Source organism: Notamacropus eugenii, chromosome 5 (genome assembly GCF_028372415.1).
Source record: "Notamacropus eugenii isolate mMacEug1 chromosome 5, mMacEug1.pri_v2, whole genome shotgun sequence".
NCBI lineage: Eukaryota > Metazoa > Chordata > Mammalia > Diprotodontia > Macropodidae > Notamacropus > Notamacropus eugenii.
In genome coordinates this window covers 298516104-298531903 of record NC_092876.1, presented here as the reverse complement: position 1 = coordinate 298531903, position 15800 = coordinate 298516104, and the positions used below count along the sequence as shown (strand labels likewise).

Sequence of the window (15800 nt, the reverse complement as noted above, 5' to 3'; positions counted from 1 at the left end):
ATGAGGAGAAAGAACATTCCATGCATGGGAGACAGCTACTGAAGCACCAAGTCAGAAAAAGGAGTGTCTTGTGAGAGAAATAGCAAGGATTGAGGAGAGTACACTGGAGTACGTAAGGTGTAGAAAAGATTGGAAATGTATTGGGGAGGGAGTTATAAGGGCTTTGAAAGTCAAAGAGAGGATTTTATATCTGATCATGAAGTGATGGGGAACCAGCAGAGTTTACTGACAACAGGTGCGACATGGTTAGATCTAAGATTTTGGAAGATCACTTTGATGGGCTGCAGAGGGGAGAGATTTGTGGCAGGGACCAAAAGTTTAGCTAGCCCAGAGGCACATAAAATTGAATAGAGAACAAGCCTGGAAAGGTAGGCTAGAACCAGATCATGAAGAGCCTGAAATGTCAAAAAAAAGTTAGCATTTGAACCTATCAATCAAACATTAACAAGCATTTACTAAGCACCAACTATGTATCAGGTTATGTACAAAGCTCTGGAAATACAAAGTCAAAAATACTTGCTCTCTATATTTATATTCTATTAAAGAGTTAACATGTATACATATATAAAGAAAAATATAAAGTAAATGCCAAGTAGTTTAGGCAAGAAGGATAACAGCACTGGGGGAGGTGAATACAAAATTAAGAAGAAAAAAAGATAAGGAATTCTGTTTTGGATAAACTGAATTTGAGATTCTTATAGGTTATCCTGTAATGTCTGAAATATCCAACAGGCAAGTGGTGATAGGACACTAGGTAGGTAGAGAAGAGTAGTTGGCATAGAGATAAAAGGTGAATCTACATAAGCTAATGAAATCAGAGAAAGAAGAGTGCCGGGAAGAAACCTTGGGGTACATGCATGGAAAAGGGGTGAGGCAAGGATGCTAATTAGGAAAGAATACCAAGGAGCAACCAGTTAGAATAAGAAACCAGTAAAAAGCAGTGTCATGAAAATCCCTGGAAAGAGAGAGGGGTAACTAGCAAGACGTTCAACAACAACTAATACAGCAGAAAGAAAAAAAAATCCATAACAAGATAGAAAAACTAGCAGTCTTGAGATATCATTATAATCATGGATAACTAATAATTATAATTTTGTAATAATACAATATTTATTATTATAATAAAAATAGCATTTTTATCTCGCTTTAAGATTCAAAAAGTACTTTACAAACAATACCCTTGACAAGAAGATATCATTATTATCACCATTTTATAGACAAGGAAACTGAGGCTGGCAGAAGTTAAATGACTTGCCCAAGATCACAAGGCTAGAAAGTATCAAAGCTATATATATAATAACTCAGCTACTTCTTACTTCAGCTCCAGCAATTCGACTGCATCGTACCACCTCTCCCAACTCCCTCCTCCATGCCAGTACCGTCATTCTGCTGATCATCTCAAATTTATTCTGAATACAACTTGTTTGGACAGTTTTTTCCCCTATTAAATTGCGAGTTTCTTGAGAGTGAGGACTATCTTTTTGCTTTTCTTTGTATCACCAAAAACTGGCATCATTCCTGGAACACAGTAGGCACTTAAATCATTGCTGACTTCTTAATTTATGAGCAATTTTGTAAAATTCATCTCATTATTATTAAATAGCAGAGACCTTGAAGACATATTAATGGTTTTTTTAAAAAAGTTGAGACTAACGGACAATTGACTCTATGATAATAAATCTATTTATGACACAGGTTCGACATATTCATAACAAACTCAGATTCTAGTTCTCTTTATTTTCAATACATTTTGAAATGTACAAGTGCAAAGCATCACTATTGTTCTTAATGGAGTAATCAAAAGCATCATCAGGTTTTTCAGTAAAATTTAGAATCCAATCTGGAATTAGAAAATAACGAATTTACATTTCTAAGGGACATGTAAAAAGGATAATAACTTCTCACAACAAGCTCCAGAAATTCCATTAGCAAGCTGTTTATGGACTGTAAAAATATCTACAATATGAGATAGAGAGGTGTACTGTAAGAAAACATGACATTCTTGATGGCATTTCATTATTTCTTATATATCAGAAACGATTTAAAATGACCTTTCAAGTAAAGCTCATAGTTCAACTTCTGAGAAATATTTTAATATATATGAAAGATTTTTTCATGTTTTTTATTTTAGTCTTCTTCTAAAACCATGTATAATATTTTAATTAAATGTTTCTCTAGCTTGTCTACTGAATACTTTTGGGCTTGAAATGTTTTGACACTGTCCAAAAATATGGAGAGAAAAGCATGGGGTTACATAATTGGGGAGCAGAATAGAAGAAATTAAGTCCATTTTCATTCTGGAAAAATTGATATGCTAAATAAGCATTTTTGATTACTTTGTATGAGAGATTCTTAATCCCTTTTTTTCTGCATGAACCCTTTTGGCATTCTAGGGAAGCCTATATGGATCCCTTTACACAATAAAATTCATGGGATTCCAGAAAAAAAACAATTATGCTGAAGTAGAAATATCAAAATAAATAAAAAAAGAAACAATTTCGCAGAGCCAACATTAAGAAGCCCTGCTTTATTTGAAGAACTGAGAGGCGCCTGAGAATTTATCTGGTACAACGTGATTTTAGAGATGAAAAAACCAAGATCTAGATTGAGTGGTCAAATGGTTTGTCCAAGGTCCTAAAAAGATAAATAGCAGAGTTGAGATTTGAACATAGGTCCTGATATGGGTCCATATATGGGCTGACATATATAATTTTACAGTTAACATTTTAGAGAGGAAATGACAGTATCAAATTTTTTTCTTAGTACTCCTATTTAAATCATGTTGAACAATAAGATTCCATGAAACAGTCTGAGAAATACTATGATATAATTCATCAGTTATTACATAACATAAAATTTACAATCACTTATGTTGACATAAGACACTGGAACAAAAAAAACATTACTTACTTCATCAGCAACCATACACCTAGAAAAAATAAAAACAAATTATTTTTAATTTTTAGAAGCTATTATACTTTAAAATTATGATTTTTCAGAATTTCTCAAATTAAGACAGTTTCAGAAAGTAATCTTGACTGAGTGCAAGTTAGAAGATGCTTGGGTATTTGCAAGAGAATACAGGGAAATTTTGATTCTGTGTGTCTTTCCAACTGCCAAATGCACGTGGTTATGCTGGAGTACTGATGAGTCATACCTGATGCTTCAAGCAGTCCTCTCACAAGAGTGGCATCAATGACTTACCTACAAGGTAGGGAAAACTTTCAAAAGCTATGTACAAACAGTTAGCTAATTTATAACCTTAAAGGCTTCTAGACTGGTTCTTCAATGAATATTAAAAGTTGCATAAGTGCCACAAATGTCTAAATCTAAGATATACACATTACTAAATATGCTAAATCATCTGTACCAAAGCAGTTGGTTTTCTTAGATTTTTTCCCCCTCTCTTCTCTATTCCTTCTCATTGAGTTATATTTATCTATGAGTAAAGCAGTGTGCGTGTGCGTGTGTGTGTGCGTGTGATATAGTGGAAACAGCACTGGTCCAAGAAGTAGAAGACCTAGGTCAAAAGTATGGCCTCAATATTTACTGGCTCTGTGAGTCTGATAAAATCTTTAGATTCCCCCTTACCTTCAGTTCTTTCCCATGTAAAATGTGAACAACAGTCCTACTGTGACCTATCCTAGAGGCCTATTCTATATGGGTACTTTTAACTGCTTTGTAAAGCTCAAAGCCATGATATTTTTAGCAACAACAGATTTGGAGGCAGGAAAGCAAAGCAAAAGGAATGCTGGGTTGAGAGTCAAGAAAATACGTATTCAATTCCTCCCTCTTTATCTCTGGGAGGGTAAAGTAATATTTATTTGCTATGTGACTGTGGCTAAGTAAGTTACTTAACTTCTCAGGTTCAGACAACTCAATGGATAAAATCTGTGTTACTGACAGCTCTCCCACCAATGAAACACAGATTTTAGTGGTACTGTGGTTATTAACATTACAACAAAAACATAAAGATGGGTTATTCCAATCAATCCAAAAGCATTTATTAAGTACTTATGATATACCAAGCACATTGCTAAGCACTAGGGATACAAAGAAAGGGAGAAAGGAAAGGAAAGCCATGAATTCATTAACTGCTATGTATACAATAAGGATGAAGAGTAAAATAAACTAAAATAAAAAATAAAGTCTGGGTTTTGATTTGTTATATGATTTCTTTCATTTATTTTAGTCTGACTACATAGCATGACTATAGTGAAAATATACTCAATAGGAAAGTATATGTAGAACCTATACAGAATTGTATGCAGTCGTGGGGAGGGAGGCGGGTAGTGGGAGGTAGGTGTGGGGGGGATAAAATCTCAATTTTATGGCAGTGATTGTTAAACATTAAAAAATAATAAAAAAAAAAAAAAGTCTGGCACAAAGAATGAAAAAGAAAATTAGGATTACATATGGTCATCTAAACAAATAATTCATTACTAGGAAATTATGTCCTCTCCTGTGAGAGTATTCAGAAATCTACTAAAGAAATAAAGGCATATTATAATATATACCAATGGAAGTAGATGCTCCTTCCACTTTTCCACATACAGTCTCATATTTCCTTGCTGATATAATCCCTCTTTCAAATACTATACTAACATTGTTAAATTTCCTTCTAATCCAAAGTACAGGTGAGGAATTTATTCATTTGTTTAGTCTTTATAATAGTAATAACTGATATTTATATAACATTTTAAGTTTTGCAAAGTACTTTACATGAGACTACTGCCTTGGAGGTAAAGTATTGCACATACTCTTATTCTCATTTTACAATTAAGGAAACTAAGGAACAACAGGGCTTAAAGGCTCACCTCTGTGCATAGAGCTATTAAGTGTCAAAGGAGGAATCTGAACACAGGATTCTCCTAGCTCCAAGTTCAGTCTTCTTTTTATGTAATACTGCCTCAATGGATTAAGTCCAATAATAAATAGGAAGGCCGACAGGAAAGGTCTATCCCACAGGACACTGAGCAGAGTGGAGCCCAGCCTGAGCTGCGCAGCACAGGGAGGAACAGGATCTGAACAGACCTCTGGGGCAGAATATCAAGCAGGGAGGGTTCCAGATCCCTCAACCCACAAGCAACAAAGAAAGCCTCAAAGATCAGTGTGGGAGGGCTTTCCCAGTTGGGCGAGAGGGGAGCAGGGATCCCCCCAGCACTGGCCCCAGGTGGTGGCAGAGGCAGAAGCAGCACAGGTGGCTATGGTGGCCAAGGAAGCGGCCTGGGTCCATTGTCCAGGCAGCTCAGTTTAAAGCTTCTGGGGGAACTGAGCAGCTGATCTGAATCTTAGCCCTAAGCATGGTCCTGGTGGGGAGGAGAAGCACTAGGAGCCTCCTCTTGACAAAGGATTCAGAAGTCAAGCAACTGGCTGGGAAAATGCCCAAAAAGGGGAAAAAAAATAAGACCATAGAAGGTTACTTTCTTGGTGAACAGGTATGTCCTTCCATCCCTTCGGATGAGGAAGAATAATGCATATTGTCACAGGAAGTCAAGGCTTCTGCCTCCAGTACCTCCAAAATGAATATGAAATGGGTTCAAGCCATAGAAGAGCTTGAAAAGTGAGTCAGCAGCTTGCTAAAGGAGAACCAAAAAAATGCTGAGGAAAATAACACTTTTAAAAATAGGCTAACTCAACTGGAAAGAGAGGTCCAAAAAGCCAAGGCAGAGAAGGCTTTAAAAAGCAGAATTAGCCAAATAGAAAAGAAGGTTCAAAAACTCACTGAAGAAAATAGTTCTTTAAAAATGAGAGTGGAGTTCAGGGAGGCTAATGACTATACAATAAACCAAGAAGTTGCGAAACAAAACCAAAAGATTGAAAAAGTAGACGATAATGTGAAATACTTCATTGGAAAAACCAACTAACCTGGAAAATAGATCCAGAAGAGACAATTTAAAAATTATGAGACTATCTGAAAGCCATCATCAAAAAAACAGCCTAGACATTATCTTTCATAAAATTATCAAGGAAAACTGCCCTGATATTCTGGAATCAGAGAGCAAAATAAATATTGAAAGAATCCACCGATCACCTCCTAAAAGAGACCCAAAAAGAGAAACTCCTAGGAATATTGTGGCCAAATTTCAAAGTTCCCAGGTCAAGGAGAAAATATTGCAAGTAGCTAGAAACAAACAATTCAAGTATTGTGGAAATACAATCTGGATAACACAAGATCTAGCAGCTTCAACATTAAGGGATCGAAGGGCTTGGAATAGGACATTCCAGAAGTCAAAGGAACTGAGATTAAAACCAAGAATCACCTACCCAGCAAAACTGAGTATAATACTTCAAGGGAATAAATGGTCATTCAACGAAATAGAAGACTTTCAAGCATTCATGATGAAAAGACCAGAACTGAATAGAAAATCTGACTTTCAAACACAAGAATCAAAAGAGGCATGAAAAGGTAAACAGGAAAGAGAATCATAAAGGACTTTCTAAAGCTGAACTGTTTACATTCCTACATGGAAAGATAATATTTGTAACACTTGAGACTTTTTTCAGTATTTGGGTAAGTAGCAAGATTATACGCACGTGCACGTACACACACACACACACACACACACACACACACACACATACAGACAGAGTATAGATTGAATTGAATCAGAAGAGATGATAACCATAAAAAATAAAATTAAGGGGGGAGAGAGGAAAATATTGGGAGGAGAAAGGGAGAAAAGGAATGGGGCAGACTATCACGCATAAAAGAGATAAGAAAAATCTTTTTCAATGGAGGAGAAAAGGGAGGAAGTGAGAGGGGGAAAGTAAAGCTTACTCTCTTCACATATGGCTTAAGGAGGGAATAACATGCTCACTAAATTTGGTATGAAAATCTATTTTACACTACAGGAAAGTAGGGGAGAAGGGGACAAGTGGGGTGAGGGGGATGATAAAAGGGAGGGCAAATGGGAGAAGGGAGTAACTAGAGGTAAATACTTTTGAGAAGGGACAAGGTCAAATGAGAAAACAGGAAAAAAAGCTGCGGACAGGGTAGGATGGAGGGCAATATAGTTAGTCTTATACAACATGACTATTACAGAAGTCTCTTGCAAAATGACACATATATAGCCTGTACTGAATTGCTTGCCTTCTCAGTGGGGATGAGTGGGGAGGGAGGAAGGGAGAGAAGTTGGAATTCAAAGTATTAGAAACAAATGTTGACAATTGTTATTGCATATAACTGGGAAATAAGAAATACAGGTAATGGGATATAGAAATTTATCTTGCCCTACAAGAAAAGAGAAGATGGGGATAAGGGAAGGGTGGGGTGTGATAGAAGGGAGGGCACATTGAGGGAAGGGGTAATCAGAATGCAAGGTGTTATGGGGTGGAGGGAGGGGAGAGATGGGGAGAAAAATTGGAACTCAAAATTTTGTGGAAATGAATGTCAAAATCTAAAAATAAACAAATAAAACTATTAAAAAAATTAGTCTAGATCCTCAAAGGTCTTACAATCTATTGAAACAGGCAACAGATTCATACAAAAAGAGATACAAAATGTTTATTCGTTAATAAGCATTTAGTAAGTACCTATCAGGCATCCAGCACTGTGCAAGGCACTCGAGATACAAGTACAAAATAGGAAACAATACCTGTTCATGAGTGGCTTACATTCTAATCGGGAAAGAAAAATACAAATACAAAAATATAAAATACAAATATAAAGTGAATGAATACAAACATATATCAAGTTATTAAATAAAAGACAACATGGAAGGGAAGTCACTAGAAGTTGTGGAGATTGAGAAAGGCTTGATGCAAAAGATAGTGACTCATCTTTCTCGTAAAGGAAAGATTTATGAAATGCAGATATGAAGGAAATGCACTCTAGGCATGTGGATCAGCCAGGGAAGACACAGGGACAGATGGAGGATCATGTGTAAGCAAGAGAGAGAAGACAAGTTTGGTTGGATTGCAGAGTTGGGACGGAGGTGGGGGTGGAAATGGTGCTGGGGGCAGGGGAGAAGGGCATGGTAATGGAAAGACAGCTTTGGAGCTAGGTTGACAAAGGTTTTAAAATCTTTTTGTCCCAGAGTATACAGCAAGCAACTAGAGCTGATTTACTAGGGAAGTCACACAGTCCTATCTGTCATCCTACAGGACACTCAATTGCAAGAAGTTGGAGGCAAAGCCCAAAGCAGCCCTACACTGATTTATGTATGTGATGTCTCCCCCTATAGAATGTAAGCTGCTTGAGGGAAGGAAAGGTTTCATTTTTGTCTTTTTATCTTCAGGGCCACGTATATAGAGGGAAATCCAGATCAAAGCCAAAAATGAGAGAGATTCACTGTAGATGCGAGACTCCTCCAGATTCTCCTGTTTGTAGATGAAATTGTGATCATTTCATCAACCACAAAGACACTATAAGGGCTCAATAATGAGATCTACAATGACTGTAAACAGTCTGGACAATTTAGTCATAAAAGAAAACTAACCAAAAATTGTCCAAGTAGCTTGGGAAGACAGAATAAGTATTTCTTAAGCATCTACTACTAAGCACTCTACTAAGGACTTTACAAATATTTTCTTATTTGAGTCTCACAATTGTTATTATTACCCTCCATTTTACAGTTGAGGAGACTGGGGCAAACAGGTTAAATTACTTACCCAAGGTCACCCAGCTACTAAATATCTAAGGCTGGATCTGAACTCAGATATTCCTGACTCCAGGTCCAGCAGTCTAGCCACTGAGCTCTCTTTGGGTTACACACGTATGCTCATTTCTCTTGTAGGTAAGTTTTGTGAAGTTATGATTGCCTGTTGACAACCTGTTGAGAAGCAGCAAAAGATGAGGGCCTGAATCTGTGAAAGAAAATGTTGGATGCAAAAGCGGTTGTGCAGGCATTTTGTGAGTGAAATTTAACAAAAAGGTAAACTGACACATTTTTCTCCAAGCAAGATAACATTTACTAACACTAACATGCTGTCTGACAATAAATGGGTCAGTAGATTGCCTCTATTTATGCCAAAGACCTTGAGCAAAAGGCCAGCTCTCTTTTTATTGATTTTGGGAACTACAGAAAAAAGAATAGAAAAGGATAGATCACATCATGGGATTGAGGACAACAGGACTGGATATAGAGTTGAGGCACAGGGAACAATATGATTGGTTGGAAGTTTGGTAATAAGGACTAACAACTATCCCTTCCTTCTCTCCTGAGAATCCAGGTGCAAGACAGTGGCCAAACTTTTGGACAGCCAACCAAACATCCTTGAAGAGATAGCTTAATAGTATGAAGTTATTAGACCAGACTCCCTTTTGTTCATATGAATCCCTGAAGGTCAACTAAATTCTTCAAGGCAAGAACAGATCAGTGAAGAGCAAGAGGGCAAGGATTTTCAACTAAACCCATTACAGACTAGCTGAATCTGTGAACCAAGTTCAGAGACAAAGAATTACGACTTAAGCAATTACAGGACAAAAGGAATTAATTGTAAATGGAATCAACCAGAAAATAATACAGGATCATTTCAATTGTCTGCTTGGATATATAGGGGAAAGGGAGAGTGAGGAATCAAGGATATTCCAGAAGTCATCAAAATGACTGAGAGAATGGTGATACCCGTGATTGAAATCAGTAAGTCAAGAAGAGGATTCCTTAAGATTTAACTAAAAGAAAGGTATATGATAGCTCCTCCTTTTCCTGTTCTTTGCCTCTAAGAATGTCCTGGCTACTATTTTGTGAGCAATTTTACTATTGGAAACAATTCCTAGCTTAACTAATGAAATTAGAAGGAATTACAGTGGAATAATATAAGTAAATATAAAAGGGAATCAATTTACAAACATTTGCTATATGGGCAAGTTTAATAAACCCATAATAACACTGAGACTTAGTACCAAAAATTGATTCATGGGAGATGAAAAACAATCAGTTATAAGAATACTGATAATTAAATATACATATGTATACTAATTCAAGATTTCATTTCATATTTGCTGATCCTACTTTGGTTTGCCAGTTGGTATACAATTCTATCTGAATTTTACAAGTCCTTTCAGTTTTTACTGAATTACAAGAAATGATCAATGTTCTTTGTTTCATGTTCATTGTTAATTACTTCAATTGTAATTTATCTAGCTTAACTGTAGAAATTATAAAGAAGTTCTTTATTTCTGTAAGTTGTTTTAAAAAATCTTTGGGTTCTTTACATTAATCATTCATTTACAAGAAGACATTTACATTTCAGTGTTTTAAGCAGCCACGTTTTTGATGCACGAGTTTAACACATGTTTACTATTTTTATTCCAGAGACTAATAAATTATGGAAAATAAAACTGAAGAGTTACCAAATTTTTCTAGAAAACATTTTGCATGACTTGATTAAAAACATACTCTAAATTTAAAAGAATTTATTGAATTACATTTATAGGAAAACCTTTCCCATAACCAATACTTAATTACCTTTTGTATAACTCATATCTATCAAAGGAACACAGTAATATTCTCCAATAATACATTTAGATCATTCTTCCTTCTCCTCATGCTCATAGATTTAACATGGAGAGATGCTATATTGTTCTAAATCATGGTGCACAATGATAAACTTCTTTGATCTCTAAAATCAGAGAAGCATGTGAAATATATATACCACATGCACATGAATGGCATCCTGAGTCGGACCCTATCATTAAAGGAGAATTAAATCTAAAAGTCTTAATAAGGGAAGATCACAGTTATACAAGATAATCTGGTCTGAATTCATCCAGGATACTCACAGAGACACAGGAATCAAGACATTTGTTTAGCAACAGTCTATTTGTCCAAAAGGGCAGTTAGGTGGCATGGTGGATAGAGTGCCAGGCCTGGAGTTCAAATCTGGCCTTAGACACTTACTATGTAAGCCTGAACAAGTCACTTAGCCCTATTTGATACGGCCATACATTACATTTCCCTCTTCTCTTCCTGTTTAGTGTACTGTAGCTGTTTTGCAAGTCAGCTCGGATAACTTGCAGCAAATATGCTTTCTCATTTTTCCTTTAGATATGAGATTTAAATTCAAGGATGCTCAATTATCTATAAGCCCTTTGTAATGATTACATGATTTAAATTTTTAAAAAATTTCCAATAGTTATGATAAGCACCATTCAAAACATTTGAAAGTAATTTAATTTAATTAGCTTCCTTTGTCTAAAGGTTTCTGGATTGTTCTGACAATCAGGATACAAATTAGGGAGTTTACCTCTGAAAAAAATACCATATCCTGGCACCCCAAATGGACGGTGTCAATATCCTGAGAGCAAAGAGCAGCACATTTTTCTTATATCAGAATTTTTGTAACTTAATTTGTTATTCTTAGACCTTTTTTAAAAAATGGTTCTACTGAGGATGAGAAACGAGTATAAATAGAAGGTAGTAGAGTATAACAGAATGAGCACAGGGTCAGGAGTCAAAAAGTTTGGCTTCAATTCTAGCTTTGCTATTAAGCAGCTATATGACTTTGAGCAAGTCACTTAACCCAAGTATCTCTAACTTTTTTAATCTGTAAAATAAGAGCTAAAATGATGGTTTTCCCAAAGCTAAAAACATGAATCTAAGAGTAAACAACTCAAGGGCTTAAGTTTAGGCTTAATTACCAGATTGGTAATTAAGTATTAAGACTTATTATAATTATCTACAGTGAAAATACTAACTGCTCTTTAGGAAAAGGAATACCTTTCACAACTATAGATGGACAAAAAGTTCTTGACAAAAAAAAAAAAATCACAGGACACAATAAGAAAATTTTGATTACATGAAATTAAGAAGTCCCTAGAAAAACAAAAGCAATATAATGAAAATTAGAAAAGAAGCAGTTAACTGGAGGTGGAGATTGTTATAGAAGAATTCTCCCCTAAAAATCTGATGGCAGTTCTTAAAGAAATACAAGCTATCAACCAAAGTATAAAAGAATGCTCCAAATTGCCAACTAGAGATACACAATTTAAAATAACTCTGAGGTTCTTATACCCCTGAGATTGTCAAAGATTATAAAAAAAAAGAAAAAAAAAGGAAAATGGAGACTGTTGGAGGAGCTGTAAGAGGACAGGCCAACTAAAGAACTATTATTAATAGCGCTCTAGGGTGAGTCCAACTATTTTAGAAAGCAACGTACAATTAATTATACCCAACAAGTTACTTATACTGTGCACACTGTTTGATTCAGTAATATCATTGCTTAGCATATATATGGGGAAGCTAGGTGGAGCAGTAGGTAGAGTGATGGGCCTGGAATCAGGAAGACTCATCTTCCTGAGTTCAAATCCACCCTTAGATACTTACTAACTGTGCCGCTTTGGGCCAATCACTGAACCCTGCTTGCCACAGTTGCCACAGTAAAATGAACTGGGGAAGGAAATGGCAAACCACTCTACTATCTCTGCCAAGAAAACCCCAAATAGGGTCAGACACAACTGAAACAACTCAACAACGATAAGCAGCATATATACCCCAAAAATCCAATAAACAGGGAAAGGAGCCATATGCATAAAAGTTTTCAGAGCAGCAATTTTTACCATAACAGAATTGAAAACAAAGTAGGCACCTATAAACTGGTGAATGGACAAACAAATTATGCTATATGAATATAATAAGCTATTATCACATTGCAGAAAGGGCATCAGAGAAACCTGTGAAGCCTTATATGAACTGATGCTAAGTGATGTTAGGACGACAATTTTTTATTTTTATAAATGACAATCATTTTAAAGGAAAAAAACTCTTAAAAGACTTCTGGATTCTAATTAATGAAAAGGCCGATTATGATTCCAGAAAACTGATAAAGAATTATGCTTCCCATCACTTAGCAGAGAGGTGATGGACTAGAGGTACAGAATGTGGCATATACTTTCAACACAGCCAAAGTGTGGATTTGTTTTGTTTGCCTATAGCAGTTACAAGGGAGGGCTTTAAATTTTTGGTAGGGGATAGTTGGTGGGTTATGGGGTGAAACAAGATGATGAATGATAATCAGGCCAAAAAAACCCCCAATGAAACATTTTTAAAATATACAGAAGAAAGAATTTCAAAAGGGACTCCAGAAAAAAGCAAGGCAGTATTTTCATGACTGAAGCAAATTTATTATATACTTACAACCAATCTGTATATTTTAAAAATAAGTATTTTATTGAAAGAACAGAGATAGCAAAGTGGATAGAACACTAGACCCAGATTCAGGAAGAATCAAGTTCAAAAGTGCAAGCCTATGGACTAAACAGTTTCTGAGGTCTCAGTCACATAAGGACCTTCGCAGAAGTGAGACAAGAAATTTCTGGGGCCAGACTAGCAGGTAGGCATATTCCGTTTGGGTGTTTCCCAAACTGACTTAGCAATGTACAATCCCTCTGGGCTTCAGGAATACTGACAAAACTAATAAAACCCAGAGCTGTGTAATAACAAAGTCATGCCATTTGTGTGACCTGTTTTGAAATTCTTTTTTATTTTTTTTTTACAATTTCACATAAAATCTTATTTTTGGGTTTTGTCTTTTTTTGGTATACTGAAATATTAGTGCTACTCATTTCCCCTTTTACCACTCTTCACTGTGAGGTGATACTACCTTCAACCATCTTCCTCTATAACCTTTTGCAAATGAGGTTAAATCCTAAAACCAGTTATTTCCCTTAACTGTCACCTTCTGTTTGGAAAGGAGAGAAGGTATTTGCTAACTCTAATTGATTCTAGGCTCTTATGGATTACTTATTGTGAAAATCACTTTGAACTTAAAAAAAAGTCATCTATTGTTTACCATCAATGCATTTTGCTTTATCTGTTTCCTATTTTTCATAACTAATAACTCATATTTAACATTTTCAAAGGAAAATATTTCTAGGATTAAAAATAGAATCCTATTTTTAGGATTAAGTTACTGTGAACTCCCAAACTCCATTATAATTGTACACAGCATCTTCTCTGTATTTTTTTCATATCTTTGCTTTAACAATTTAATATCTGACTGATAAATTATTTTAACATAGCCCCCAAATCAGTAATGAGTTATTTTGAACCTACAAAAAGTCAATTTCTTTCCTTTTTTTTTTTTGTCAAGTGTTTTGGTATTTGCCATATCTAGCACTTTCTGCTTCTTTTACCAAAAAAAAAAAAAATGATTCAAGATAAATAGATATGAAGCTTCTAAGGAATAAAACTTTGGCTTCCTTTGCTTCTTAGTCATAAGACATATTTTCCAATACCCCCCCCCCATTCTCCCCTAATCCTGCATTTTTACTTAAGTTACTAATTTATTAACTTTGCCTGGAGAATAATGATCAAGTTCGTCATAGAATTTTTCTAATTCTTAATGCTCTATAAGAGATGCTGGTTCATGAGTTAAAAACATCACCATGGTGGTCTTCTTGCTTACATTCAGCATAAGAAGCACAAGTTCAGATGACCAAGCATTACATGAAATAACATCCTCTAATTGCTTTTGGGTACACAATGAAACCAATTCTACAAACTTTGTTCAGGAAGAAGCACAAAAAAGTTTTGAAAGTAATGGCTGCTAATATGTAATATATATATATCATAAAAAGCAATCAGTATGGAATGAGAACCCAAGATTTCACAAATAATCCTCTTTTATGTTCTATTTGTACACAAAAATGCTTATTTCTTTTAGTGTTTGTTAAGGCCTTGAAAAATTAAATAATAATTACTATATAAGTAATTTTAAATAAGGATGCTGTTTCTAATTCATTGTTGGTGGAGCTGTGAGCTCATCCAACCATTCTGGAGAGTGCTTTGGAACTATGCCCAAAGGGCTACAAAAATGTGCATACCCTTTGACCCAGCATTAGGACTATATCCTCAAGAGATCATAAAAATGGGAAAGGGTCCTACAAAAATATTTATAAAATATAGGTACAAAAATATTTATAGCAGCACTCTTTGTAGTTGCCAAAAACTGGAAATTAAGGGGATGCCCATCAATTGGGGAATGGCTGAATAAGTTGTGGTACATGAATGTAATGGAGTACTATTGTGCCATAAGAAATGATGAATAAGAAGACTTCAGAGAGGCCTGGAAGGACTTATATGATCTGATGCTAAGTGAAAGGAGCAGAACCAGGAGAACTTTGTGCACAGCAATGACCACAGTGTGCGAGAGTTTTTTCTGGTAGACTCGGAACTTGGTAATAATGCAAGAACTTGAAAAAAAAAATAATTCCCAATGGTTTTCTAAGGCAAAATGCCTTCCACACTCAGAGAAAGAACTATGGAATTCATTTGCAGAATGTAGCAGATCATGTTTGTATATATGTGTGTGTGTATTATATTATGATTTGTTATATGATTTCTTCCATTTATTTTAGTTCATCTACACAGCATGACTATAGTGAAAACATATTCAGTAGTAAAGTATATGTAGATCCTATATAGAATTGTATGGCATCTTGGGGAGGGAAGGGGATGATGGGGGATAGGAAGGGGGGGTAAAAATCTAAATTTTTTGGTAGTGATCGTAGAACATCAATAAATAAATGAATGAATGAATGAATGAATGAATTAGAAATACTGAGAAAAAAAAATAAGGATGCTGTTAAGCCACTTTGGGACATTGCTTCTTCACATGCACACACAAAAGTGTTTGAACGGATGATTACTATGATTCATTTCCACTCAAAATACCGTAATATTCATCCTTTGAAATTAGAACAAAGGAGGAGAGGATGGCTAAAGATGTTGAAAAATTCTGAAATATTAATGAAATTATCAAGGTGATCAGAGTTCTAGCGCTAGAAAAGACATTAGAAATCCCTGAGTTCAATTCCTTCGTTGTACAAATGAGGAGACAAGAAAGTGTTAGGGAGG

The 15800-nt window shown here is 35.4% G+C and overlaps 1 protein-coding gene across 4 annotated transcripts in view; it reads right to left on the bottom strand.

Annotated features, from left to right (window-relative positions):
• The window catches only part of ZRANB3 (zinc finger RANBP2-type containing 3), a 199083-nt gene that overhangs the window by 127114 nt on the left and 56169 nt on the right, over positions 1 to 15800 (bottom strand). For 3 of the 4 annotated variants that reach the window (XM_072613230.1, XM_072613233.1, XM_072613229.1), the window contains exon 3: positions 2911 to 2929. In XM_072613230.1, the coding sequence (XP_072469331.1) occupies positions 2911 to 2929 (19 nt within the window). Of the gene's footprint in view, positions 1 to 1316; positions 1519 to 2910; positions 2930 to 15800 lie in introns of all 4 variants that reach the window. The other variant, XM_072613231.1, reaches the window with a different exon arrangement.